Source organism: Ornithorhynchus anatinus, chromosome 6 (assembly GCF_004115215.2).
Source record: "Ornithorhynchus anatinus isolate Pmale09 chromosome 6, mOrnAna1.pri.v4, whole genome shotgun sequence".
Classification (NCBI taxonomy): Eukaryota; Metazoa; Chordata; class Mammalia; order Monotremata; family Ornithorhynchidae; genus Ornithorhynchus; species Ornithorhynchus anatinus.
Window position 1 is genome coordinate 18,250,889 of NC_041733.1, and position 25,832 is coordinate 18,276,720.

General features: G+C 50.1%; 2 protein-coding genes across 3 annotated transcripts in view; one reads left to right on the forward strand and one right to left on the reverse strand.

Moving 5' to 3' along the window:
* Positions 1–1,250, forward strand: part of SASH3 (SAM and SH3 domain containing 3) — a 28,827-nt gene extending 27,577 nt beyond the window's left edge. The window contains exon 9 of the mRNA XM_029067898.1: positions 624–1,250. Coding sequence (XP_028923731.1) covers positions 624–808 — 185 coding nt within the window. The 3' untranslated portion in view covers positions 809–1,250. The remainder of the gene's footprint in view (positions 1–623) is intronic.
* Positions 1,251–10,135: 8,885 nt separating this feature from the next.
* Positions 10,136–25,832, reverse strand: part of ZDHHC9 (zinc finger DHHC-type palmitoyltransferase 9) — a 33,499-nt gene continuing 17,802 nt past the window's right edge. For both annotated transcript variants that reach the window (XM_029067565.2, XM_029067567.1), the window contains exons 5-10: positions 21,503–21,640; positions 20,479–20,527; positions 18,650–18,752; positions 18,319–18,422; positions 15,889–15,985; positions 10,136–13,192 (exon numbers count right to left, since the gene is read on the reverse strand). In XM_029067565.2, the coding sequence (XP_028923398.1) occupies positions 13,055–13,192; positions 15,889–15,985; positions 18,319–18,422; positions 18,650–18,752; positions 20,479–20,527; positions 21,503–21,640 (629 nt within the window). In that variant the 3' untranslated portion in view covers positions 10,136–13,054. The remainder of the gene's footprint in view (positions 13,193–15,888; positions 15,986–18,318; positions 18,423–18,649; positions 18,753–20,478; positions 20,528–21,502; positions 21,641–25,832) is intronic.

Sequence of the window (25,832 nt, forward strand, 5' to 3'; positions counted from 1 at the left end):
ACCATATATTATCTAACGTTTCACTTGAGAGTCTCTTTCTCAAGGCCAGATCGAATGAATGTGGATTCCTAGGCGGGGGAGCTACAGTGGATTTCAGGGCTAGGAGGGGAAACATTTTCAGCTCCCTGATTTGGGGAAACAAAGCTGGTCTGGTCTGTGACCATTCTCGTGCTCACTGAATCCAGAGTGGATTCAGTTTTCAGTGAACAATGCTCGTCCTCAATGCTACTGCAGGGCCAGATGGTTCCCCACTGGTTTCCCAGCAGTCGCTGTGACAGGGGTTCTCCATTATTCTTCCCCAACACTATGGGGGATGGCACCGTCTTCATAGTTATATCTCCTTATCTGTACCCAGCAACTGGGAGATCTCTGCTCTGGGCAGGAATCGGCAGGTGGGGGGGCACCTGCCAAACTCTCGGGGAGGGGAGGGCTTCCGGCCGCCCCAGTGTCCTCTCCATAGCCAGGGGACGGTCACCCCCAAGCCCTCCTTTCCCTCCCACACTCCTTGAAATTCTGAATGGTAATCGGAGCAGTGGGGAGGAAGGCCGGCGGCTGGGGTGAATTGGAATCGACCGCCTGCTCAGGCCCGGGGGCCGGGGCTGGTACCCCCTTTTCTCTTTCAGCTGGCAGTGAGGTTGAAGAAGGAGGTGAGACCAACTGTGAGCCTCTGGCTTTACCTTCTGACCACAAAGTGGATATCCCCCGGGATTCAGGCTGCTTCGAGGAATCCGAGAGTGGCCGGGAAGATGCGGAGCTGAACAATACGAAAGAGCTATTCCACGGCATCTCCCTGGCAGAGTCATCCTGAGATGTTTACGAGGAGCCCCGGACTCCCCTCCTGGGCCTTTCCTCCCTCACCCCAGCCCCGGGAGTGGGCGCGACTCGAGTGGCTGCCTTCCAGCTCAAACTTGGCTTCCCCACACTGCACCCCTCAAATGGTGGGAGGGGTCACGGGGTCAAGTTCACTTGCTCCGTAAGGTCTCCTACAATTAGGGATCCAGGCCTTACGGGGGAACAAGAGAAATTTCTCAAGGCAGCGGCATCAAATGGGGATGGGGACCACATTCTCATACCAGCCTGAGAATCTAGGAGGACTTCTAGATCTCCGTTCATGGAGCAATGTCCTTTTAATCTATAGATCACATGCACTGCACCCCTGCTACTGGTTGCGCTCCAGGTTTGCGTGGGAACACGCCTGCTAGGGATGAGAGGGTGCAAGTCATTCTGAACGAACCAAATTAGCACTCCAGCCAAACTTCCTGTACAGGTCCTTATTTCAGGACCAAGGTCCGTCCGTCATTCTTGAGGGAAGACCGCCTCCTCCCCCTCCCTTCCCCCCCCCCCCCCCCCCCCCGACCAATCCATCCTATTGGGCTTCCCTAGAAGTAGAGTCAGCCCTGGAAAGGACATAGCTTTGGTCTAAGAGCTGAGAATCACCCAGCTTTCAATGCTCGGTTCAACCTGATGTAAAACTACTTCCTTGGAGGCCTTCTCTTGAGTCACTGACCTTCCTTCAAGGGCAGTGACTGTCTCAGATATTTCTCACCTCAGGTTTTCTCTTCTAAAATGACACATATCACTGACTGCCATGTGTCCCCTGATCTTGAGTTTGAAAGCACTCCCCACTCTTAAACAGGACTGATCCAGTTGAAGAGAATTTGCACCTTTTTTCCCCTCAATCCCTCCATTCGAGGACCCCGTCAAGATTGTTCTTCACAGAGAAAAAAGACTGTTGGATTTTGAGCTCTTTCCTGCATGTCCATAATTTGCCACCTGTAAGACAGAAGAGGGACATCTGCTGGGAGGGAAATAACCACTAAAAAGACTATCAACCAGCTTCAGGCCAAATCTGAATTTACGTATTCATCCAGGCACCTCTTGGGGCACAGATTTTTTTTTTTCTTTTAAACCAAGAGCTTGTACATGTGGCTGAAACTTCTGGATTGTTTTAGGAGCTACAAAGTGCACAGATGGAAAGAGCCTACTGATCTGAAGTGTCAGCTATGTGACTGAACCCATTCAAGCAGCCTTGAAAATAGCCACTTAGCTACATGCCTAAGGCAGTTAACTTCTGTCCTGCAAGAAAAAAATGCTGGTCTCATTTTATGCCTTTGGGAAATGGCAAACCTGTAAAAATGAACCTAGGCAGATGACTGTACATAAATAATAAAGCAAAGATCCCTGCTGAAGTGCAGGGGCATTCTGATTGAACTTTCTCTCTTTGGTACAAATCTGGCTGGTCTCTCTCCCTGATTTCCATCTAGACCCAGTCGTTATCTTAGAGTTGGTATTGAGGCAGTGTGGCTTAATGGGTAGAGCACGGACCTGGGTTCTAATCCTAGCTCCACCACTTGTGGCCAAAGGTTGTTTGATCTTGGGCAGGTCACTTCCTTCTCTGCGCCTCAGTTACCTCATCTGGAAAAAAGGGATTAAGACTGTAAGCCCCATGTGGGACGTCGACTGCATCCAACCTGATTAGCTTGTGTCTTTCCCAGCTCTTTATAAAGCCCCTGACACACAGTAAGTACTTAACAAATACCATAAAAAAAAGTTGTGGCAAGGGAACAGATTAGAGGCCGCACTGTTTGTGATCTAGCACAGCCCTTCTTCTGAAGCATATTTGGAACTGGAATGACCAGGCTACGAACACTGCAAACCTTATTCTGAACATTATGGTTAGAGGAGGGGTGGATGTCGGGGGAAGGGAGGAGGAGATTGGGGTCAAAAAGTGAGGGAGAGAGGCGTCCCAGGTTTAGGTTTGATGCATAACAAATACAGTGTCAGGAACTGGATGATCTTTCCCATTAAAATGATGGGAGGCTCTTAGGCTGTGAGGTCTTGACTGATTTTTACAGTATCCCGAACCGGTAGATCTATTCCCGTGGCATCTACCTTACGCCTCCACAGAACACGTTCCTTTCTCCTCAAGATGAGCCCGGATGGCCCTACGGCGGCTCGGCCCTAACCCTCCGCCCTTCTGGTAAGGAGACAACGGGAGACTCCCCAAAAGTCCCTTAAAGAGACTTGGGACCCAACCATTCCCATATCTCCCTGGGCCCGACTGGCCTGGCTGGCCTGCGGATTGGTCAAAGCTCGGCACATAGTAAGCGCTTAACAGATACCATCATTATTAAAGCTAAGCACCGACGTACTGCGCTCCAGTACTTCTGAGAAAGTAAGATGGAAAGGGCTTCGGGGTTTACAAAGAACCAAGAAATTAAACAAAAACTACACCTCTCAAACGGCGGGGAGGGTCACGGAGTTTCAAGTTCAAGTTATAGCGAGTCGAGAAATCCAGGATGGCAATCCTACCCAAGGAGAAGACCGTATGTATAGGTTACAATAGGGTCTTGCTTAAACAAATCACATTAAGTGGGCAGCATTACATACTATTCAGCTAGGAACACAATCAAATGGGAATGGGAAGGAACTACCCCCGCCCCCCCCAAACCGATCCTCCAGGAAGGCCTTAAATAAATTGAATTCTATGCTATTTCATATGCAAACTGCACCTCTTCCTATAACTCCGCAGAGACTGCTATAGCATTTGTATCGCCACTTATAAAATGTGCCAGCGATAGCATCGTAAAGACCAAAGGGTAACGTATATGCACAAAGGCACGGGGAACTGTGCTGTGGGAACCCGAACTACGGAATTTCCTGACTTTTGTGTCTGCAAAATCTCACCATCAGCTTTACCTTAATTTAGGGGTTTAGTGGGTCTTTTTTTTAACATGTAGTTGAATCCATTGTGCTCCCCATTATACCCGGGGCTGAAGGATACTCATTGTTTTGGGGGCCTTTTACCTTTCCATACCATTTTTTTTAAAAATTTTGAATGGTATTTGTTAAGCGCTTACTATGTGTCAGGCAATGAATTAAGCACTGGGTAGATACATGATAATCAGGTTGGATACGGTCCGTGTCCCACACGGAGCTCAGTGTTAATCCCCAATTTACAGATGAGGTGACTGAAGTACAGGAAAGTTAAGGCCATAAAGCAGACAAGTGGCGGAGCTGAGATTAGAACCCAGGTCCTTCTGACTTCCAGGCCTGTGCTCTATCCACTAGGCCATGCTGCTTCTCTATCATACCATGCTTGTTCCTGATCCTGGGTTGGGTCATGTTGTGGAGCCATTTAAGATATCTGCTTGATGATTTTTGAGCTCTTGGGGAAGAGAGGGAGTGAAGGAGGGAAGAAACTATATTTAAATCATCAATAACCACGAAGTGGCCTCGCTTCATTCTTGCTGAGTGGATAAATGCTTTACTTACCCACCAAACCCTAAGTTAATTGATTTTGATGTGTATATTGCTCAATGTGAATTTTTTTTTTTTTAATTATAAGAAAAGTCACAGAGTAGGTTAAGGTTAAAAGTAGCTTGAGCCTATAACTCCAGTACTTTTGAGCATTTAGGAGTAAATCATTCTACATACAAAGTAGTGAAATCAGACTCTGGACCCCAAAAGTCACTTTCTGGACATTGAGGTCTCCACTGCAAAGTTATTAATTAGCAAGGATAAACTGCCTAGGTGACATAACTTGATTTGTGCTTTCCTGAACTGCCAAAGAAACCTGTTCATTAGCATTTGTGGGAAATATCTAAGTAATAATAATTGTATTTGTTAAGCACTTACTCTGTGCCAAGCACTGTTCTAAGCACTGGGGTAGATTCATGGTAATCAGGGGGCTCACAGTCTTAATCCTCATTTTACAGATGAGGTAACTGAAGCACAGAGAAGTTAAGTGGCGGAGACAGCAGATGAATAGCGGAGCCGGGATTAGAACCCACATCCTCTGACTCCCAAGCCCGTGCTCTTTCCACTAATCCATGCTGCTCCTTAGCACAGCTAAGGAGGGTTGATTCAATCCCAAACTGCTGGGTTTGGGGTTTTTTGTCTGTTTTTAAAACCCCTTTTCAAGTGAGTCGAATTAGCAGCAGAAGTGTTTCCCCTTATGATTTCCAACCAAGGCAACCTCATTCACCTTAATCCCCACCTCCCCCTTCTCATCAATGCTCACTTCTCAGTCCTGCTTTGGTTTGGGAAAAGGTGACTGTCATCGGACCTCTAATCGTACTTATCGATCGCCTGCTGGGTGCCGAGCATTGTACTAAGCACTTGGGAGAGTTCAATATAACAGTCGCTAGATCCGTACCCTGACCACAAGGAGCTTACAGATTATAAATCTAAATCAAATCTAATTTTACCGTCTAAATCTACTTCCAATCCCTCTAGAGCTGCCTTACCCTTGTTTGTTTGTATGACAGAGGAAAAGAAAGTTACAATTTCTGCACATAGCAACGCTCCCCATGAGCAAGCTGGCACAGATGTGGGCTGGCAGAGGAAGTAGTGGGAGTGAGGTAGGCAGAGGGTGTGGCACAAGCAGGGCCTGCAGCCAGAACCAGGAACTCAACCCCTCCTCGACAGCCAGAGTCCTGCCCTAATCCAGCCCCTTTTTCAATGATAATAATTACGGTACTTGTTAAGTGCTTATTATGTGCCGAGCACTGTTCCAAGCACTGGGGTAGGTACAAGTCAATCAGGTTGGGCACAGGCCTTGTTCCACGTGGGGCTCACACTCTTAATCCCCATTTAACAGATGAGGTAACTGAGGCCCAGAGAAGCAAAGTGACTCGCCCAAAGTCACGCAGCAGGCACGTGGTGGAGTCAGGATTAGAACCCGGGTCCTTCCGACTCCCAGGCCCGCTCTCTAGCCACTAAACCATGCTGCTTCTCCGCTTTTCTGCCAACAGTGGGACTGGAAACCCGCTCCCTCTCCCCAGCCGAGATCTCCCCACGTTACCATTTTCTCCTTCTCCCCTCGGTTTGCCAGCAGCCTGCGGCCCTTTCCCCTCTCTCATTTCATTAGCTTTGAAAGGAAGCTACCCCAAACTCCTCCTTCAGACGCTGGGACTTCGGAGGACAGCCTGGGCCTGGTTCTGGCCAGATTCATAGTACTTGTAGCTGGACCAGCTTGAAATGCAAAAAAGTACTGGAAATAATCAGTTTTGGGGTTTTTTTTATGGTATGGGTGAAGTACTTACTATGTCCAACACTACTCTAAGCGCTGGGGTAGGTACAAGTTAATTAGGGCAGACACAGTCCCTGTCCCCCATGGGACTCACAGTAAGTAGAGGGGAGAAGAGTTGAGGAAACTGAGGCACAGAGAAGTTGTGTGATTTGCCCAAGGTCACACAGCAGGCAAGAGGTGGAACAAGGATTCGAACCCAGATCCTCTGACTCCCAGGCCTGTGTTCTTTCCACTAGGCCATGCCGCTTGATGCTTATCGCTGGGACAGAGCATTGCTAAAATGACTTTTTTTTACCTCCAGGAATCGAACAGACCTTCCTCTGATAGGCTACAGCTTCCAACGGCGGCCCAAACTCATTGCCATAAAGTTAACTCAGCACTGCTCCAAAATATCTCAAATGCAATACAAAAATCACGACAGGAAAAATGGTCTATCGGAAAGACAGATGCAGCCCTCTGCATCGGATAACACCTTCTACCGTGACAGCTTTTGTTACTAAATAACAACAACCAAGGTACTTGGAAAGCAATTACTAAGTGCCGATTACTGATCTAAGTACTGGGGTAGATACTAGTTAATCAGTTTGAACAGAGTCCCTGTCACAGATCCTCATTTTTTTACAGATGTGGTAACTGAGGCCCAGAGAAGTGAAGTGACTTGTCCAAGGTCACACCACAGCCAAGTGTTGGAGCCGGGATTAGAACCCATGACCTTCTGACTCCCAGGCTTGTGCTTTATCCACAACACCATGCTAAATCCCTTGTAGATGTTCCGCTCAACCTCTTTCAGTGTTTCTCAGAATGCAAGCTCCTTGGGGATGAGGAATGTACCTTGGCTGTATTAACTGCCACTTGAATTCAATTATAGATCCTCTCTCTCTATAGATGAGATACTTATATTATCCAGATTGGGCGAGGCCCTTGTCTTGAGAATCAGACAGTTCTCAGAAGTATCAGGGAACAAGCCTCCTCTCTGGGGAAAGGGGTTGTTGGTAAGTGAGGAGACATGGAAGTGTGTCACTGTGGAAACAGAATCATTATTCTTATTCAGGATGGTATTGCTTACATATTATTATTAATATTACTCGATAATAATTATTGTGGTATTTAAATGTTACTATGTGCCAAGCACTCTACTAAGCACAGGGGTACATACAAGATACTCACGTCAGACACAGTCCAGGTTTCACGTGGCGTTCACAGCCTAAATAGGAGGGAGACGAGGTATTGAAATCCCATTCTGCCAATCAGGAGACCGAGGCACAGAAAAGTTAAGTGACTTGGCTAAGGTCACTCATCGGACAAGTGGCAGGGTTGGAATTAGAACCCATTTTGTCTGACTTCCAGGCCCATGCTCTTTCCAAGGAAGAGGACTCGGCTAGATGAGTTGAGTAGAGTATAGGTATGACCGGTTTTATTTCTACAAAAAAAGAAGGGGGGTGGAAGGTGTGGGGAGACAATTTCTGGAGCTGGGCCTGCCAGTGAGGTCCAGAGAGAGTTGGGAGAGGAACGAGAAGATTTCAGCATGGCCTAGTGGAAAGAGCCCGGGCCTGGGAGTCAGAGGACCTGGGTCCTAATTCAGGCTGCACCACTCACCTGCTGTATAATCTTGATCAAGTCATTTAAATTTCCCTGTGCCTCAGGTCTCTCTGCGAAATGGGAATGCAAAAGCTGTTCTCCCTTCTACTTAAACTGCGAATCCCATGTGGGACCCGATTAGCTTATCTCTACCCCAGTGCTTAGCAGAGTGTTTGGCACACATAGTAAGCACTTAACAAACACCACAATTATTATTATTAGGGATATCTGTCTGGGGATCTGGAGCCGGGGGCTTTGCACGGTTGCTTGGTGGGGACCTTTAAAACATCTCCGTTACCGTTCATTTTTCACCTGCTCCCTTTTAAGGAAGTTCCTAGAATCTGCTTTAGAACAATCCCTGTTTAGTGTGAGGAAGATTCCATTGGCAGGTATGGGCAGAACTGAGGCTATTAAGCAATATGCAGAGAGGAAGGAGGAGCCAACATGTCAAGGCCTGTGAAAATACAACACACGGAGTCCAAGGATCACTGGACACAGAAAAAATATTAACCATCACAATGTGCCATTTGTCGGCGGCTGTGCTGGCAGATTGATGCCCCGTGGAAAATTACTTTGGTGGGATAGTAACGGTAGTTTTCTAATCCCCTAACCTATAATTGTTAGAGAACTTTCTGAAGTGGACATCCTCAGACTGATTTATAGTCCTTCCTCCTCCACAAAAGTGATAGGAGAGAGGGAGAGAGAGAGAAAGAGAAGGAAGCAAGGGACTGTCTTTCATTCATTCAATCATATTTACTGAGCGCTTACTGTGTGCAGAGCACTGTACTAAGTCTTTGGGTCTGAATGCTCCGTTGGCCACTAGTACAATTGGGGCATTTAAATAGTGACTGGTTATAACGGGGCTTGTAGAGCTGGGCCTAATCTGCGGGGCTAAATTACTTCTGGGCTCTTTAAATAATAATCAGGGTATTTGTTAAACACTTACTATGTGCCAGCCACTGTACTAAGCACTAAGTGATATTCTTCTCTCAGTTAATCATTATCGATTATAAAAACCACCCCTATTCCGCTGGAGTGGATTAAAACAGTGTGGGCCAGGGGAAAGAGCCCAAACCTGGGACTAAGGATCTGGGTTCTAATTCTGCTCCACTTGGCTGCTGTGTGCTTAATACAGTCGCTGGCCCGCAGTAAGCGCTTAACCACGGACCATAAAAAAAACAACAGCAGCAGCAAAAACAACAACAACTGGATAATTGGGAGTGAGAGGACGGTCTTGCAAGTAACTTGGGTTAATCCTGGAGTTCTTTCCGCTAGCACAGAACCAGCCTCAGTGAGCTACGGAACAGTTGACGCAAACCACCAGAAGAAGAGATCAGGCAGTGGGGGACTTGATGAGGGGAAGGAGAGTCGACCGCCCAGGTGGCGGGAGATTCAGTTTCAACCGGGGCCTGAGAGTCCCCATCCGGGACTCAGAGGGATTTCAGAGGGACCCTCTACTAGGATTCCCACCACTTGGGAACTCACATATCCTTGTGGGCCCCTTGCGCTGATCTCATCGGCGAAGAGGTCGCGATTCCCACCGGTGCCTGTCCGTTTTACGGTTACCACTGCTCCTACGCAAAGAAGGGTCAGAGATCGCCATTCTCACCCCTTCTGCTGGAGATCGGTCAACGCAGGCCGGGCCTAGTGAAGAAAACACTGGGTGAAAGACCGAGTGCGGTCCCTACATTCCTCGGGCTTGGAGTGTAGGGGCCGGGCCCTGGAAATCCATCAGAAGGAGAGAAAAGCTGGAATCCCTATGTTACCACCTTGGACCATCGGGGAGAAGCAGTACGGCCCAGTGGACCGATCACGGGCCTGGGAGACGGAAGATTGTGGGTTCTAATCCCGGCTCCGCCACTTGTCTGCTGTGTGACCTTGGGCAAGTCGCTTCATTTCTCTATGCCTCAGTTACCTCATCTGTAAAATGGGGATTAAGACCGCGAGCCCCACGTGCGACGGGGACTGTGTCCAACCTTGTATCTACTCCAGCGCTTAGTAGAGTGCCTGGCACATGGAAGTGCTTAACAAATACCACAATTATTATTTCCAAAGTGGACTCACAGGGAAGAGATACAAGAAGCAACATGGCCGAGTGGAAAAGTCACGGGCCTTGGAGTCAGAGGACCTAAATTCTAATCCAGGCTCTGCCAAATGCTTGCTGTGTGACCTTGGACAAGTCACTTAACTTTCTGTGCCTCCTTTCTCCCCCCATTTCGACTGTGAGCCCATGCGGGAGAGGGACTGTGACCAACCTCATTAACTTACATCAATCCCAGTGCTTAGCACAGCGTAAGTGCTTAATAAATACCATAAATAAAGAGCGGAGACAAGCCCAAAGAAGTGGGGTCCATGCTGGGAAGGGTAGGCGCTAGGTCAAAAGGAAGAATGAACCAGAAAAGAAACGAGGCGGAAGCAGAAAGAGGTGGACATTTCTGAATTTCTTCAACTGATTCAGGTCTCCTTCATTCATGATCTCAAATAAAAGAGATTCTTTCATTAAGCAACACCAGAGGACGAAAATCAAAACCACCACACGTTTGTAATCTCACGCCAAAAGTGCCGAGTTCTACATATTAAATTGCATGAAATTAGAAAATATACTTAAAACAAAAATACATTTTTTCCAACAAATTGGAAGATCTGATTGGTAGGAGGGTATGGGGAGGGGGACGAAGGGCGGGGAAATTTGGCCGTCGTGTCCAACCCGACATTTAGCACTGGGGTGGGGGGTGCGAGAGGTTACGATGCAACCACACACCCCCAACACACATACACACCCACACTCACACACAGATGTCATACGAAGGGAATTTGCCAGCCCCGCCCATCCTGTCCCCGAGGTGCCTAGGGGTCAATTCCAGCCCCAAGTTGACCCCACCTGCCTAAGGAAGTGGGGCACATTAGGGACCAGCCAACGGCAGATCCCACCCTTCGTCGGTCGGCCAGAAAGAGGAATCAGCCATTGAAAAGGCTAAACAATACTTGACCCGCTCTGGGGGAAATCAGTTCTCCAACCTCCTCTCGGTCATAATAAAGTCTCGAGATTATCTCATCTGGTTAGCGCGATCGTATCAGGGTTTGAATGGAATCGTTCCCCTGGCCAAGATCCCAGACACCAAAGAGCGATTTGTAAAGGGAAAGAAAGCGGGAGAGATTCCCGACGTGAGAGGGAAGCGGTTCTTCAGACTAGACTTACGGACTGGAATTGAGTACTGCCTCCTTCGCAGCAGAACAACGATGCAACGAACTTCCCTGCAATTCCATGAGCCCCGGCCTCCCGGGACACTGACTTTGAGCAGCTGGAGGAGGGGCAAGCCTCGCTCCCACCCCCACAGAGGAACAGTCTGGGGAGGCCTGACTAGAAAATGGCCTTTTGCAATCACCCCCACTCCCCCCGCTGTGAACTAGCAATTCCAAACCCTATAAGGGTTCGGTCTTAGTCATCCTTCACCATTCTTGACTGCTCTCTACAATAACTCTGCCCCGGGGCTCAGAGGCAGTGAGTGAGAGGAAACAAACCCCATCTACTCCCTTCTCTCCAGGATAGAAAAGTCCCCAGAGGTGCGCTGCCGAGAAGACCGTTTATTTCCATTCCCGCGGCAAAGGGGAAATGGGAATTCGGTACAGAAAAGAAATCTCATGATCTCTCCACTGAAGTTGAGGTCTGGGCTTCAATTAATCCTATTTACGAGCACCGACTATGTTCAAAGAGCACCGAGCTAAGTGCCAGAGAGAGTACGCCAGAGTTGGTAGACCCGATCCCCGCCTCCCGAGCACAGCGAGTCTCCGAATGGCAGCGGTGGGAAGGATCCAAGTTGCCCCGGCCCCTCAGCGCTCCTGATGAGGAAGGGGAAAGGAGAAGGAAGCAGGAGGTTTAAATCAGACACAGTTTAATCACCTTCAGACAGATTAAAAAAAAAACTCCAGTTACCCCCCCTTCCCCCTCTCGACCCTGAAACCATCCACAACGACTGTGGCTCGTAAAGGGATGGGAGAACACACGTTATCTCTTAAACAGAGTCACATTTAATGCACATGTCCTCTTCCCTGAAACACAGAGTGCAGGTCCCAAGCACAGCTAGCTCCCGGGCGAGGCAGTGCCACGAAACAATAAATGCCCCTCACTACCTCCCGCGCCCAAGGTCCGGTTGTCCCAGCATTCCCCCCAGCCACCGAGTCAGCCGAGGGTGGAAATCCATAAGCGGGACCCACTCGGGTACCCGTCTCCGCAGGGAAGTATGGCCGCCCGGGACAGAACGGAATCGCCCGAAATAGCCGCTCCCGGGTTTCCATCCCAGCTCCGCCCCCGGCCTGTCTTCTGGGACCGGGGAAAATGATTCGGTCTCTTCGGTGCCATGATTTCTTCGTCTGGGAATAAGGGACGATTCCTTCCTCACTCGGACCCGGTGAGGATCTAGTGTTTATAAAAGCACTCGGAGAGGTGCTCGCAAAGTGCAAACCGAGTTGTACTACTGTGGTGGCCGTCACTCCTCCCGACCAGAGCAAAGAGGAAGACCGGGGAGGGGGAAAGGACGGAAGAGAAAAGGAAAGTGAGACGAGACAGAGAGAGAGAGGGAGGGAGAGAGAGAGAGATAGAAAAGGAAGGTGGTGCTGCTTGCCATTGGCATCTCACAATTGCTTACTGAGACGGATACAGACATCAAAAGATAGAGGTGGGCTAGGAAGTGGGGGAATTGTTATCTCACTAAACTACTACGCAATAAAGTCATTTGTTTACTTCTAGCTAATCGAAAAAGAGTGGGATTGGGGTGGATGAGGGTGTGAGGGGTGTGAAGGGTGTTGGCGGGGAGGGAGGGCCGAGAGGGGAGCTACATTAATAAATACAAGTATCCGGGGGACAGATCCCACCCTCCAAAGAACGGTATTTGTTACCTGGCATCATTGGCACTCAAATGGCACGGAGGCTCTTCCAAACCCGACCCCGTCCCTCCCTCTGCTCTCTCAAATTCCCGGGGGTGTACCCAAATCCACCCTACGTCACACCGAGCCAGCCAGGATTCACGTCAGGGTTCAGCCATGCAGCTCCCTCCCCTCCCCAGACCCCCGCAGCTGGCCAAGCCGGGCAGGCCCGCTGCCACGTGCCCCAACGGTGCCAGAGGCGAGACCAACCCAGGAGAGCCGGCGTTTCCGGGGGGCCGGAGGGACCGCCCGCGGAGGCCACCAGACGAGCAGGGGCGCTGGCCGGACCGCTCCCGGGTCCCCAGGTCCCGTCCGGCTCCTCCGCGTGAGCCACGTCTTCCGTTCGTGCTTCGAGTCCAGGGAAAACAGCTTGCACCAAGTATATTCCAGTCCAGAATCAGGTGAAAAAAGACGAAAGCAAAATGGCAAAGGGGACCGCTCGCTCACCCTCCGTCTCTGTTGTCTTCTCCCCTACCTCACTTTCATTAAACGAAAAAAGTTCTCTTCTGGGAACAGACGTTACTTCTCGGCTTCTTCGGTCTCCGGAAGAGTCCCTGGGCTGAACAGTGGTTTCCCCGGCCCGTTGGGTGGCATCTCTTTTGCAGGAAAATTGGCTTTCTCTGGCGGCTGACTGGAGCTTGTGGGTTCTGTAGGGATCTAATGAGAGAAATACGAGAATAGGTAAAAAAAAAAATCGTCCCCCCCAAACCCGCACGTCAGAACCGCCTTCCCCCAGGGCCCCGCACACGGTAAACGCTTAATAATCGCTGCTGCTCCTGCTACCCCAGGCTCCACTCTGGCCCTCTTCAGCCTGGATCCGCACAATCAGCGACCCCTTCCTCCAAGCCTACGCGGGTGTTACACCGTAATACCGTCCCATCGCCAAGCGGAAGACAGAAACGGTGACGCTCCGCCCCGCCTCGCGGCCTGGGTTCGGGAGAGGGATCGTGCTCTACTGGGGTGGCCTGGGGCTCTTTCCCAACTGGTGAGGTGGGGTCCACCTCCTGACCTTGTGGGCAGTGGGGAGATAGGGAGGAAGGGCCCTTTTTCTCACAGTGCCCTCAGGCCCAGGGTGACTTGGGTCACCGTTGGCTGTCCTCTGGGATGCCCCAGAATCCCGTGGGAATGCCCTAAAAAGTCACGGAGCCCACCTTCCTCAGCCTGACGTATATCGGGCGCCATCACCCCCACGGGGCATTCCCGGGGCCACCCCGGAAGTGACCCGGCTTCCCGAGGCCTTACGTGCAGGAGCCAAATCGGACCTAGATTTCCTTAGCCCAGTCCAGCCTGGACTGACCTTCCCCGGCCGGGGTCCACGGAATCAGAGCGGGCCAGACTGGTCTGAAATTAACTTCCTCCGGAGGGGGGCGGGGGGCCGCGGGGCCGCGGGGCCCAATGGCTTGGGACACGGCAGATGGATGAGCCCGCCCGGCTGCGTGATTGCCTGACGTACCTCAGCGGGCCCTTCGATTGCCATTTGATTGCCCTCTGGAGGACTACTACAATATCACACAAACTGGTCCCGCTAGCCGGAGAACCTAAAGGGGAAGTCGCAGTTCTTTCCGGCCGGTGTAAATAACACCGCTGGATTGCGCCGACACCCGCGGTACGTACGAGCGAGTGATTCGTTCGGTATTTTTTTGGAGAAAGACTACCGAGCCTAACAACAGGTGCCCCGGGGGTTACTGATGGATCGTGGCTAAGCCCAGCAAAGGCATTCATTCACTCAGTCGTATTTACAGAGCACTGTTATGAGCGCTTGGGAGAGTAAAATATAACTCGCCGTGGAACTCTCTGAAGGCCCCCTGTTTCTGCCCATACCTGGCCCCAGCTGAGTTTATTCATTCAATTCCTTCTATCGCATTTAATGAGCGCTTGCCGGGTGCAGAGCGCTGTACTGAGCGCTTGCGAAGTACAATCCAACAGCAAAGACTGACAATCCCTGCCCACGATGGGCTCACAGTCTAGAAGGGGGGAGACAGGCATCAAAACAAGTAAACGGGCATCAATAGCATCAATATAAATAGAAATACAGACATATACACATCATTAATATAAATAGACATAAATATGTACATATATGCACAAGTGTTGGGGGAGAGGGGGGTAGAGCAAAGGGAGCAAGCCAGGGCGATGGGGAAGGGGAGCAGAGGAAATGGGGGGGAGGGTTAGTCTGGGAAGGCCTCCTGGAGGGGGTGAGCCTTCAGTAGAGCTTAACAAGCACGCCTCTCTCAGGGTGTGGAAATGCCACTCAGGATCAAAGCCGAATGCATTCCCGGGGAACCTCCAAGCAAGGTGTTCGGATAACGACTTGGCTGGTTCCTGCTGGGGAGCCCCGAAGGGAGACATCAGCCCCACAACCAGGGGGGAGGAACGGCAAGGATGCTGGACAGACCCCTGTCGTGCTCCAGAAGACCCTCCTCACCCTCTTCTGTTAGTTACCCTCACCTGCCCGGCGAAACAGTGTGGCTTAGCGGACAGAGCACTAGCCTGGGAGTCAGATAACCTAGGTTCTAATCCGGATCCGCCACACGTCTGCTGTGTGACCTTGGACAAGTCACTTTGCTTCACTGGGCCTCAGTGACCACATCTGAAAAATGGGGATTCAGTCTGTGAGCCCCATGTCGGGCAAGGACTGTGTCCAACGTGATTGATCTGTATCTACAAGAACAGTGCTTGGCACGTAATAGGCGCTTAACAAGTACCACGATAATAATAATTGGGACACTTAGGACAATTATGTTTGAACTGTTGTGCTGTCGCTGCGGGACAGGAAATAGCTTTTCATAACAATCACCAGAGCCACTGGCGATGATGAAGATGATGATGATGATTAAAACCACCACCATCACCTTTATCCCAGGGCGGGACTAGGGCGAGACGAGGGGCAGCAGTAGGGGGGTGGGAGGGCAGGGAAGTGTGAAGGTTAAAGTGAGTTCCCCTCGCCCCAGCAGCCTGAACTGGCCAGCAAGTACTGGTCAGTTCAGGAGCGGGGTGAACTAGTGAGGAGCAGCACGGCCTAGCGGGAAAGAGCAACGGGTCTGGGAGTTAGAGGACCTGGGTTCTAATCCCGGCAGCTTCATGTGCCTGCTGTGTGACCTTGGGCAAGTCACTTTGCTTCTCTGTACTTCAGTTACCTCATCTGTAAAATGGAGTCAGCAAAGTAAAGTGGTCCATACGGGGGGGGGGGGGGGGGGGGGGGGAACGGACAAAGGTCAGTCGAACATGTTTATCCGCAGGACGCCGTGTTCTCCGGCATCCAGACGGACCCTGAGAAGACCCAAGAGGGCCTATCCCTAGGTCCCGGTGGCTTCAGACCCACCACCCCGAGCTTGCCAGGTTAGACCACTTACTGCAGTCTGTGGCAGGGGAATGCTGCTGCTTTCTTGAGTACTGGGGGGTCGGGTTCCGCTTTCCTCCAGTGGCAAAATGCCCCTTCTGTCCAGCACGCTGCAGGGGACAGAATAAGGGAGAATTATGGATACACTTTTCCACCCCTTCTTGAAACAACACAAGCCCACCCCTCTGCAAATCGCAGTTCCCGGATCAGGGGCTCTCCTCCATGAATTCCGTTTTCCCACAGATGGCAGGCTCTGAGCTCCCCTGTAGCTCACATAGATTGGCATCAAGCCAATCCATCCAACCCTGGGAATATTACAAGGAGGACAATTTACTGAAGTAACCGAGATGATGTTTCCGTCAAAGGAGCCGTGTGGACCAATGGAAAGAGCACGGGCCTGAGAGTCAGAGGCCCGGGGTTCTAATCCCGGCTCCGCCACTTGTCCGCTGGGTGACTCTGGACAGGTTGCTTAACTTCTCTGTGCCTCAGTTTTCTCAACTGTAAAATGGGGCTCTAATACCCGTTCTCCCTCCTGCTTGGGTTGTTCAGCCCTATGTGGGGCACGGACTGTATCTGACTTAATTAATTAGCGCTGAGAACAGTGTTTGACACATCCTAGGTGCTTAACGAATGCCATTAAGAAAACCCATTTGGGGTTTTTTAAGTTACTGAACCGGAGACACTACTCAGCAGGCAGAACTGCTCAAAAAGAGACAACGTCTAGGAGAAGGAGAGAAGAAGAGAAAAAAACAGATGGCACGGATAGAAAAGGCAGAGAACGCCTGCCTATGAGTGAGTCATAATGACCATGAGCAGCCATGAAAAACAGTGCAGCACTGCAGTGAAAATACTACGTACTATTCAGGAAGCAGCATGGACTAGTGGATAGAGCAGGGACCTGGGAGTCAGAAAGACCTGGGATCTAATCCCGGCCCCGCCACTGGTCTGCTGGGTGACCATGGGCGAGTCACTTAACTTCTCTGGGCCTCGGTTACCTCGTCTGTAAAATGGGGATTATGACTGGGAACCCCATGTCGGACAGGGATCGTGTCCAAACTGATTAGCTTGGATCTACCCCAGTGCTTACAACGGTGCTAGATACATAGTAAGCGCTTAACAAATATCATTATTATCATTAGGTATGCATCCACAGGAATACAGCAACCGTGGGAAAAGCCTCCCGGTGGGAAAGAACACAGAACTGGGAGTGCAGAGCCCCAGGTTCTATTCCTGGCTCAGACGCTTGCCTGGCTGGGTGACCCTGGGCAAGTCATTTAACATCTTCTGGGGCTTAGTTTCCTCATCTGTACAATGGGGATAAAGTACCTGTTCTCCTTCCCTATTAGACTGTGAAGTCCACGTAGGACAGATACGTGCCCAACCTGATGATCTCGTATCTACTCCAGGGCTGAGCAGAGCACTTGACACATAGTAAATGTTTAAGAGCTGTCAGAACGATCATTTTTACTATGATTAGCCTGTGGGGCCAAGAAGGTGATGTGGGCCTTTGAGTTATTTCTTGCTCTTCAAACCCAGATCCTTGAGGTCCTCATTTCTCCAAAGGGCAAAAAGTAGTAGCTCGGGGTTCTTCAATGCGGCAGGCGCCCATCACGCTAAGCAGCGGAAGGGCTCTGGCCCACCACACACGGGGAAGCAGCGTGGCCTAGTGGGTAGAGAACCGGCCTGGGAGTCAGATGTCCTCGGTTCTAATCCCGGCTCTGCCAACTGCTTACTGTATGACCTTGGACAAGTCGCTCCCCCTCTCTGTGCCTCAGTTTCCTCAACTAGAAAATGGTGATTCCATTCCTGTTAATAATGATGGCATTTGAAAGCGCTTACTATGTGCCAGGCACTGAACTACCTGCTCTCCCTCCTACTGTGACCGTAAGCCCGATGTGGGGCAGGGACTGTGCCTGACCTGATTATTTTATATCTACCCCAGCGCTTAGAACTGTGCTTGACACATAGTAAGCGCTTAACAGATATCATTAATAAAAAAAAAGAATGCAGACCCGACGACCTGCTCCTGAACCGTCTGAAATGGCACACGCGGGGAGGGCTGGGTGGGTGAGCAGGGGCCGTGGATTTCCCCCCAGGCTCTTCCCACCGGTCCAGCCAGACCGGCGACCACCTCACCGTTCCCACTCCACTTCCATTCCAATCTAGCCGAGAACACCCAACTTTCGACAACCGGCAGCCTTCGGCCCACCGCCAATTCTCAGTCCTGCTGGAGACCTCAAGAGGACCTTGTAGTTTGCTCCACTTTGTAGTCTCCCCTCACTAGGCCCTGTTTTTCCAGAGCCATGAGGAAAGATCCCAGCCTGGGGAGAAGGGAGTGGCTTGGCCCCAGTGACTAGGGCTCAGACCCAGGCAGCATCCCCAAAGCACAGGCTAACTATCTGGGGGCCAGCTCCGTGACCCACCGCCACCTTCCAACTCTTACCTGGGGGGTAAAGGGCCGCACAGCACCTCACAGCAGTTCTTCACAATATTGCCGTGACTGTATGGGTTCTGCACCCGGTTCTTCCCGGCCCAGGAGCCTTTAATCTGCAGGCAGAAAGATGCATTTTCCTCAGGGCCGCCACTCTTCCCCAAATTGAGGCGAAGACCCCCACCAAGAGTAAGGTTCCCGCGGGACACCACCAAGGACAATGGTGACTGAAATCACCATTTCTGTCAGGTCAAAGCGAGCCGAGCCAAGGGGCCGGAGAGAAAGGAGCGCATCCGAAGGGAAAAGGGACGTAAGAGGAGAGAGTGGAAAGACAGTTACTCACATCTTCATTTGTGGTCTGGTTGAGGGCCACCAGGAAAGTATGGAATCCAGTTAACCCCACGACAGACCAGAGGGTGAAGAAACAGATGAGTACTTCCAGAACAGTGAGTTCTTGTTAAGGAGCCAAAATAATTCGAGGTCACCCCAATGGCCTAGCTCACCCAGGACATCCTGCCCCATCTCCACATCTTATCAATACACAGCACTATCCACCGGTGGTACTTATTGAGCACTGCCCGCATGCAGAGCACTGTTCTAAGTGCTTGGGACTCTGACAGTAACTTGCGGCGTGACCTTGGGCAAGTCACTTAACTTCTCTATGCCTCAGTCCGCCTGTTTTCCCTCCTACCTAGACTGTGAGCCCCATGCAGGACAGGGATTGTGTCTGATCTAATTAACAGGTATCCACCCCATGGTTCAGAACAGTGTTTGACACGTAGTAAGTGCTTAACAAATACCAACAAAAAAATAAAAATGGGAAAGTTCGATACAACAGAGTTGGTAGATCCATTACCTGCCCAAAAGCTCAGATGCTTCAATAGTGACACCGGGGAGAGAAGGAAGATCTGATTACTGGAGCTCATTGTGGGCAGGAATGTATCTGTTATTGTACTCTTCCAAGTGCTCAGTACAGTGCTTTGCACACAGTAAGTGCTCAATAAATACGACTGAATGAATGGATGGCAGCTTGCTCTTCTGGAGATGAATCAATCGATGGTATTCTGAAGCACTTACGGTGGGTAGAACAATTTTGTACCTATCTGTAATTTTATTTATTTCTATTAATGTCTGTCTCCCTCTGTAAGACTGTAAGCTCACTGAGGACAGGGAATGTGTTATATTGCACCCTCCCAAGCGCTTAGTACAGTGCTCGGCCCATAGGAAGCACCCAATGAATACGACTGACTGGGTGACTGATTAGAGCACTCGGGAAAGGATGATATAACAGAGTTGGTAGACATGACCCCTGCCCACAGGAGCTTAGAGTCTAGAGGTGAAGAATCGACACCCCCCCCTCAACCTTTTTTGGCAGAGGGAGAAGGAAGCCTTTCTTCCCAAGGGTATGGAGTGGTTGGGGATTGGAATAAACCCAGAGCTGACTGTGCTCGTGAACACTTCCCTCCCAGTTAAGGGCAACTGAGTAGAAGGAGCAGCACATTGCTATTCCTGGCTCCGCTTTTGCACTCTCCTCAGAACTCCCCCAGTAGACAGAAACCTTCATTCCCTCAGGCTCCCTGCTGGCTCTCCTACCTCCTATTTGATTTCAGTTTAGCCAGAGCCCTCTGCTTTATGCAGATACTAAAATCCACAGGGTACAAGCTGAGGAGAAAGCTCAGGAGACAAGCTGTTTTGCAGCGGTTTTACCTTTATTAATAATAATAATAATGTTGGTATTTGTTAAGCGCTTACTATGTGCAGAGCACTGTTCTAAGCACTGGGGAAGATACAGGGTAATGAGGTTGTCCCACGTGAGGCTCACAGTTAATCGCCATTTTACAGATGAGGTAACTGAGGCCTAGAGAAGTTAAGTGACTTGCCCACAGTCACACTACTGACAAGTGGCAGAGCCAGGATTCATACCCATGACCGCTGACTCCCAAACCCGGACTCTTTCCACTGAGCCACGCTGCATTAATTCCTTTGAACCTTTTTTCCCAGAAAGTTGAGTCCCAGACCCACCTGTGCCACAATTTTTGGACACCTCCCCACCCCCAGTTTCAGGGTTTAGTGGGATTCCACTCTCTCTGCTCGGCGAGCAGCTGGAATGAAAACAGACTAGCAAGAATTAAGAGTCCCAGAGATATGGCATTCAGTTTGAAGGAAGGATATGTTCCTGGTGTTTCTTTCAATGTTGCCAAGAAGCCAATCTTCAAGGATTCTAGGAGACATTCAGAGAAAGAGAGAGAGAGGTTAGCATATAAGACACCCAGAGGGAAGGATTAGTTTAATTCCCTTGGAAAGATTATTCCTTATTGCTCCTCCCTCGATTACTTCTCTACTCTATTCACAAAACACTAAGGCCTGTCCTCCCTTAGTCTACCCTTGACCCAAGCACAATCCCTTTCTGGACTCTTCCACCCATCTTTTCCCTGTAAAAAACGCACCGAGTCAGTCAGCCTGGCCTGCGGGTTCCATGTCGGACTGAACTGGCAAAGATATTGCCGGGCGAGCCTGAGCGGAGATGGGATGGTCTCCCAGGCACCTGCAGCAGGGATGGGGGTGTTGCCAAAGCAGAAGAGGCTGGCCGTGTTGCTAGAGGATGTGCCAGATGACCCCGTGGGCCGTTGGTCACTTCCAATCCACAGCATTTCCAACCAGAACTACATAAAGGCACAAATTCTGAAGAGATGACAGTCGCCCTGCTAGGGGACCAATCAGTCACTCCCTCTAATTGTCACGGCTCTGCCCTGTCCCACATCCCCTCGACAGCGGGTATGAGGAGCTATCGGCAAGCGCTACAGATTCGTACCAACCTATCGGGGGTGGCTCTGCGGTCCAATTTGGCCTCGGCTGAGAGGGTGGAGAGCTCTTCTGAGAGAATGAGATGTGTCAGGTGAAAATGCTATCAAAGGGCTCTCTCTCTCTCCCTCTCTGAAGAGGAACTGACACCAAGACAGGGCCCTCCACAGAAATCCCTCTACAGTCACGGCTGCTTACCCTGGTTGGAACAACCGAGGCAAAGGAAAAGCGATTCCCATTTTGCAGATTCACGCTGCTTCCTCCATACGCACCCCCTTCAAAGCTGGCTGGGAGCCAGATGGACTCCCGCTGAGGCTGGGCACCTCTGCCTTTGGACCCCAACTGACCCCCCAGCCCCAGAAAAGTTCCCGAGAAGGCCCGGCGCGCAACTCACTGAGGGCCACGTAGACGATGTTGAAGGCGAAGACGTAGATAGTGAGGAGCGAGAGAGACAGGATGAAGAGGTAGAAGTAACGATAATTCCTCTTTCCTACACAGTTCCCAACCCAGGGACAGTGATGGTCGAAGCGCTCTGTGGGGGAGAGAGGGGAGAGGTCAGCATCAAAATCGGAACCCACACCACCCCCTTAGACAATAGCAGAGCAGATACAGAATAGCTTGGGTCTCCCAACATCCGCTTCACTGATCCAGTTCAATCTTCCAGGTTTCCACGGGAAACTCTGCTACACACCGAATACAACCCTCTGTGAGGGCTCCTGAATACACAAAGGTTTTTCACCCAAAAAGGAGGTGGGCTTCACAGGTCTCTGCCCACCTAAGCAGAACTCCTCCTCTGAGCTCCCCTTCGCCTACTGGTCTCTTAGGCTGCCAACTTTTTTTCTTTTTTTTAATGGTACTTGTTAAGCACCTACTGTGTTCCGGGCACTGTATTACGCGCTGGGGTAGACGCCGGCTAATCAGATTGGACCCAGTCCCTGTCCCACATGGGGCTCACAGTCTTCATCCCGATTTTACAGATGAGGTAACTGAGGCACAGAGCGGTGAAACGATTTGCCCAAGGTCATACGACAGAAAAGTGACGGAACCAGGATTAGAGCCCAGGTTCTTCTGATTCCCAGCCCCGGGCTCTACCCACCGGGCCACGCTGCTTCTCTGTCCGCCCTCGTTATCTTGCGTCTTTCCCAGAGTTCAGTACAGGGCACGGCACACAGTAAGCATTTATCAAAAACCACCGTTATTATTACTAATTACAGGCAGTTAGGGGAAGGAAGGAAGAGGGTTGCAGTGATCACATGACCAATACATTCTCTTTTTGTCACAGCACGGAAACTCACAAATCACTGCCACCTGCAACAAAGCGTGCATCAAAGTGGAGGCAGAGGAATTTCAGCCAGTCATTCTTTTCCATCACACTTGGCAAGGACCTCTCTTGATTTCCATTAAAGAAGAAAACAGCCTGTTTTCCTACATGGCTGGAAAGGACATTTCCCGTGGCTCCGTCCAGTGGCCGCCTCCCCCTCTCCTCATCGCCGCAGCCTCATCGGCTTTTCAGTCAGACAGCGGCATCGGGGCTTTGGTCGATTCCACTGCCATTGCCGTCTCTGCCGTCTGCCTCTTTTGAACCAGACCTAGCGCCTTTGATTTTCCGTTCAACCTGACGAGGGTCAAAAATTCCCTGACTTCGCAAAAATCACCATTTGAATATTTCTGATTTTCGCTTAAATGGTATAGAATTCTGAAAGGGGAGTCGGGCCCAGAACAACCCACCCCCGCCTCCGGAGCGTTTATGGCAAGCCCCCTAAACCCCTCGCCTCTTGGTGAGAAAACAGAACCGAACATATGCAGCCTTGGAATGGAGAAGCAGCGTGACTTAGTGGAAACAGCCCGGGCTTGGGAGCCAGAGGTTGCGGGTTCTAATCCCGGCTCTGCCACTTGTCTGCTGTGTCACTTTGGACAAGCCATCTAACTTCTCCGTGCCTCAGTTATCTCATCTGGAAAATGGGGATTAAGACTGTGCGCCCCACGTGGGACAACCTGATTACCTTGTATCTAACCCAGCGCTTAGAACAGTGCTTGGCACATAACAAGCGCTTAACAAATACCATAAGTATTATTATCATTTTCACTACAAAATAGATTCTGTTTGATCTATTTATTATTATTTTAATTGGCTGCTTTTGCTCTGACCATTTGGATCAGGGCTCTTCCTCTTCATTCTTGTAGTTTTGACAATTTGTCCCCACTTGGCAATCAATCAATAATATATATTGAGCACCTCCTAGGTGCAAGGCATTGTACTTAGAGCTTCGGAGAGAATACAGAGGTAAAAATCCACACCACCCCTGCCTTCAAGAAGTTCACAATCTACAAGAGGAGACCTATACAAAATAATTTACAGATGGGGAGGAAAAGAGAATGGAAAGACAGGTGAACAAGTGCTTAAGCAGTGAGTATGGAAGTTAACAAGTGCTAAGATTGGGAGGAAATGACCGGGGGGGGGGGGGGGAATAATTGGAGAACGTTTCCCAGAAGAAGTGGAATAACCAGAGAGTTTTGAAGATACAGAGAAGAGCTAAGGTGTGGTGCATCTGAAGGGGGAGGGAATTCTAGACTGTAAGGGTGTGAGGAGGGGGGCACAGCTGAGAAGAGACAGTTAGATTAACTTGAGAATGAAGAATAAGAGCAGCTTGTGATGGGAGAAGATAGTACATATGTTTGTTGTTTGTTTTACCACTGTTTGTTTGTTTTATGGTATTTGTTAAGTGCTTACTAACTCCAGGCTCCGTACTAAGCACTGGATAATCAGGTTGAACACAGTCCATTTCCCACATGGGGCTCACCGTTTTAGTCCCCATTTTACAGATGAGGTAGGTGACTTGCCCAAGGGCACAAAGCAGACAAGTGGCAGAGCTGGGATTAGGACCTAGGTTCTTCTGACTCCCAGGCTAGGACGCCATCCACTAGGCCATGCTACTTCTCATGTAAAAGGGAGAGAAAGCTCATGAAGTGTGTCACAGTCAACAGTCAGGATTTTGGTTTAGTGAAGAGAGGAATCGGTAGCCACTGGGAATTTTTGAGGGGTGCAGACACAAAAGCAGATGTTTCAGGAAAAATGATCCGGGCGGCAGAGTGAAGTATGGATTGGAGAGGAGAAAGATCGGAGACAGGAAATCCAATGAAGAGGCTGAGAGACTAGTGAGAAATGAGGAGGCCCTGGGCCAAAATGACGGCCTTCCTCTCCACATCGAGCAGAAACTCCTGACCTGTGGCTCCCTCCCACCAACATATCCACTCCTTTCTTGCATTCATTCCTATTAATCGACTCTCTGGGCCAGTTCCTGTCAGTCCTGCCTCTTGCTCACGCACTCCCCTCTGTCTGAAACTCCACCACCCCCACAGCACTTAAGTCTCTATCTTTTTACTCTATTACTTCCTCCTGTCTGTAATTCATCTGTGTATCCGTCTCCCGAGCTAGGCTGTATGCTGCTTGAGGGCAGAGATTATGTCTCCTAATTCTAATGTTCACTCCAAAGCCTTAGTACAGTGCTCTACGCAAGGCAGGTGCTCGATAAACACTATTGATTGATGAGAGAGTCCCAATCCTTCCCAAAACTATTTGACCCTATTTCCCCACCCATCTTCATTGCTGCGGAGGGTGACACACCTTGAGGAAATCCCAGGAAAATGAGTAAAATAAAAACTCAAAATAACGGAGCCACTCCGAGGCAGTTTCTGGAGGCTGTCACTGGGACACATCATACCAGGGATTGGATTCTTCTGCTCTGAAGAGTTTTTCAGGACAGGACAAACTTACTCTAGGGTTACATTCTGAGACAGTATTCCTAAACCCCTGAGGTCACCCCCAGAAGCTAGAAAAAAAGGAAGACACCCATCACCTTAGAGAGCATACTATTCAAGCGATGGCATTTACGGAACGCTTACCGTACTGAGCGCTTGGGAGAATACAACAGAGCTCGGACATGCGTGTTTTCTTAGTAAACTAAAAATCTGTAATTCAACTGCAAAATGACCACTAGAAGAAACTGGGAAAATCTCTCTTATTTTCTTTGAAGGGCCCAAAAGTAACAAGGGGTAACTAACATTTATGGCCCTGTTACTCTATGGCTAGACTGCCTGTGTGTCCTTTTAAAGATTCGGTTTGTGGATTTAGCCAGCATGTCCCTCCTTTGAGATGCTAATCGAGGATTATCCAGGTCACATGCTCCGCAGCCCCTCCAGGAAGTTGAGTCAATGAAGGAAATGGGACGCATCGATGCTCTACAGTCAGATCCACTGACTTTCCCAGGGACAATGCACTTCAAGATTGCCTGGGGGACCAGCGGAAACCTAACACGACCTTCCCCGATTGCCTGAACACCAATTTACCAAGGAGATCTCTCCGAAGGACAGAGAATCAGACGATGGGCCTGTAAGCTCTTCCTCTAAGCCGGAAAGCTTGTTAAGCTTGTTGTGGGCAGGGAGCAGTGTCTGCCCACTCTGTTGTACTGTACTCTTGCAAGGACCCGAGGACTCGTTTTAATCTTCCCCTGTTTCTGGACACCTAACCTTCGTAGGATAAAACTGCAGGCCAACAGGGCTACATGTGAAGTCTGTCTATTGCTCAACTAATCTCTAGTATAAGTCTTAAACTGAGAATTCTCTCTCTCAAGTCCGTGTGTCACTGATGATGGTGACGATGACAGTCTAATATTACGGGAGGCAGAGTGTTTGCTCTCCATCATCAAGAGAGTTTGAGCCTTCCA